The following is a 3,131-nucleotide window of genomic DNA, read 5'->3' on the forward strand; positions in this document are numbered from 1 at the left end:
TTGAACCTCGGCATCTTTTCTTCGATCTGCTCCATTAAAAAGAATTATACCTGTGTTCTCCCCGAGCACATGCGAAGTTATTACATGTCTCCCCGTCCTGGCTACAAAATCTTGAATGACCTCCCAAACAAAGTCCCTGCCTGGAAGAGGCGCTACTTCGTAGTTCGTAACACTATGAGGTGGTTGTTTCCAACTCACTGGAGGCCTGCTATTCAGGACCCCGACATCAGATTGGACAAACAGACAAAGGAGGAAGTCTGATCTTGGGCGAAGCTTGGGTTGAAGTTCGAGAACTTCATGACCAAAGAGAAGCTCATACAAGTCGGGCTGAGTCCTCCTAGTAGGTCGCTATCATGATTGTCGTACTTGCTTTCTTCTTCATGGTTTATCTTGATCTTGTGATTTAACTTGTTCGTTACTTTTTGCAGGAGCCATGGCTGATATCCTTGTTGTTGAGCTCTTCGGAAGCATGAAGAAGGGAAAGAAAAGGAAGGTCTCCAAGAAGGCCCATCTCCATGAGGCTGCCACCACTTCTAGTGTCAATGTTGCTGCCCCCGAGCATCCTCTGGTTGCCGAGCACCCTCCGGTTATTGACTTGGTTAAGGAGGACCAGGGTAGGGCTTCTCCATCTCACCTACCCGAGGAGGCCCCGGTGTCCAAGACCCAGCCCACCCAAGCGGCCACTTCTTCGAGAGATGACACATCTCAGGAAGCTCGAAGCATTTTGACTCTGAAATTCGATCTCCTCGAGAGTAAGGATGCGGTTTTCGCTGAGGAGGTCACGCATTGGGCTGATCTGCTGGTGGCTCAGCTCGGGGCCAGGGTGGCGACTCACTGCATGGTGGTACGTACCTGATCTTTGGACTATACTTTCTATTACTTTTTCTTGGTACTTAGATTTTGTTTCTTCCTTGGCAGGTGAACTCTATGATCCATGCTCTTGCCTATCAATCCGAGGTGCAGATGAAGTGAGCTTTCTAGGCTGAAGAAACCTCCTGAAGTGCTTAGCACGAACTGGACTTAGCTCACGACGAGATTCATAAGCTGGAGAATGATGCACGAGCTCAAAAGAAGCTGATCGTGCTGTTGAGGGAGGAGAAGAAAAGGTTCAAAGAGGAGAGGGAGGCCCTCCAGAGGGAAAAGGAGAACCTCGAGGAGCTTGTGAAGGAGCGCACGAAGATCTTCACCAAAGCGCTGAAGGAGGCCAAGGTCAAGGCCATCAAGGAATACAAGTCTTTGGAGGAGCAACACAAATTGTTGATCGAGACGGGCACGACAGCCTACTGCAAAGGCTTCAAACTTAGTAGGTGGCTAACTCGGCGCAAATTCCCCCAGCTCAACCTTAGTGCTATCATAACGTCCAAGGTCATCGAGGAGATGGCCACTGAGGCTGCCAATGACCCGGACTCCGATGAGGAGAGCGACGATGACCTCCTCGGTGATGAGACAACAGAGGAGGGAGATGGAGATGGTGCTACTGAGGATCACATGGAGACCGACTACCTGCTGGTGCTACTGTTGGGGACGAGGAGCCCCACGTCGACTAATAACTATCTGCCTCTTTTTTTGGACCCCCGTACATATTGGATGTCCCGAGTCTTCAAGCTTGGTTGAGTAGTTGTAGTCTCTTTTTTTTTGGCATGTACTTCGAGCTTCACTTTATTAATGCAATGCAATAGTTTCAAAACTCCTTGTGCAAAATTTTCTAAGTATGTATTACTCCCGAAGTGTCGATCTGATGACCTAAGCCCGAGTAGGAATAACTCGATTTTGTTGTATGCCGAAGTGAACAAGCACTATAGGGTATATGCCAACCTGTCTGCGCCCGGGCCACTTTATTTACCCATGCCAAAGCGACTGGGTTTTTGGTTGCCTATGCCGAAACGATTAGGTCTTAGGTTGCCCATGCTGAAGAGGCAACTAGGTCTCAGCACGCTTATGCCGAAGAGGTGACTAGGACTTATCTGCTCATATCGAAGAGGCAACTGGGTCTTATATTGTGCCAAGGTCTTTTTCCAGCTCGACACCATAGCCCTTAGGCTCTGGGAGTGACTTATAGTCCTCTCTCCAGCTCGACGTCCTTTTGACCAGCTCGATGGTCTTGTGGACTTAGTAAATTTTTTTGTTGTGTTAAAATTGGAGTCGTGAGCTCATAGATAGTACCTCCTCAGGTTGTTGATGTTCCAAGCTCGAGGTACTTGTTTTCCTTTCATTGTCTTGAGCTCATATGTGCCTTCGCCAAGCACTCGTCTCACTCGGTATGGACCCGACCAGTTCGGTCCGAGCTTACCCACGTCGGACTCAAGTACCATTACCTTGCGGAGCACCAGGTCACCAACTTGAAACTATCACTTATTGACCCAGGCATTGTAGTACCGGACTACTTGCTGCTGGTAAGCTACAGTCCGGATATAGGCCAAGTCGCGTACTTTTTCGATTAGATCCAAGTCAGTCCGGAGCTCGTCGTCGTTTGCCCCTTCGTTATATGCTTCAAGCTGCAACATTGGCATTTCGATCTTTGCTGGAATCACGACCTCCATTCCATACGTCAGGTTGAAGGGCGTTTCACCAGTCGCAGTCTTGATGGTCGTTCTATAGGCCCAAGGGACACTGGGTAGCTCGTCCACCCATAACCCTTTAGCTTGCTCTAGGCGTGCTTTCAGTCCGCGGAGGATAGCCCTGTTTGTCACTTCAGCCTGTCCATTCGCTTGTGGGTGTGCCGTTGAAGTGAAGTTTTGCTGAATCCCCATCTCGATACACCAATTCTGAAATTTGATGTCTTCGAATTGCTTCCCGTTGTCCAAGATCATCACCTTGGGTATTCCGAAATGACACACAATGTTCTTCTAGAAGAAGTTCTGCACGTTTTGAGCTATAATGCCTACCAACGGTTTAGCCTTCACCCACTTTGTGAAGTAGTCCACTGCTACGACCAAGAATTTCCTCTGCCCGGTAATGGACTGAGGATGTTGATCCCCCATTGCGCGAAGGGCCACAGGCTGGTTAAGTACTTCAGATCAGCAACAGGTTGATGAAGGATGTTGGTGTGCCTCTAACATTTGTCGCATTTCTTGACGAGCTCAAGTGCGTCTGCCTTCATGGTAGGCTAGTTGTAGCCCTGCCTCAGTGCT

At 49.0% G+C, this 3,131-nt stretch overlaps 1 protein-coding gene across 1 annotated transcript; it reads right to left on the reverse strand.

The window, feature by feature from the left end:
- Window positions 1-2,348: 2,348 nt before the first annotated feature.
- Window positions 2,349-2,750, reverse strand: LOC148802278 (uncharacterized). The gene has a single exon (XM_088897858.1). The coding sequence runs from the start codon at window positions 2,748-2,750 to the stop codon at window positions 2,349-2,351; it is 402 nt and encodes a 133-aa protein (XP_088753984.1).
- Between the last annotated feature and the right edge of the window lie 381 nt (window positions 2,751-3,131).

Source organism: Nelumbo nucifera, chromosome 2 (assembly GCF_055504915.1).
Source record: "Nelumbo nucifera cultivar China Antique chromosome 2, China Antique-T2T, whole genome shotgun sequence".
Lineage (NCBI taxonomy): Eukaryota > Viridiplantae > Streptophyta > Magnoliopsida > Proteales > Nelumbonaceae > Nelumbo > Nelumbo nucifera.

What these genes read in the sequence shown, in the direction of transcription:
- LOC148802278 (XM_088897858.1), bottom strand. Translation starts at nt 2,750, where the DNA reads ATGGGGATTCAGCAAAACTTCACTTCAACGGCACACCCACAAGCGAAT.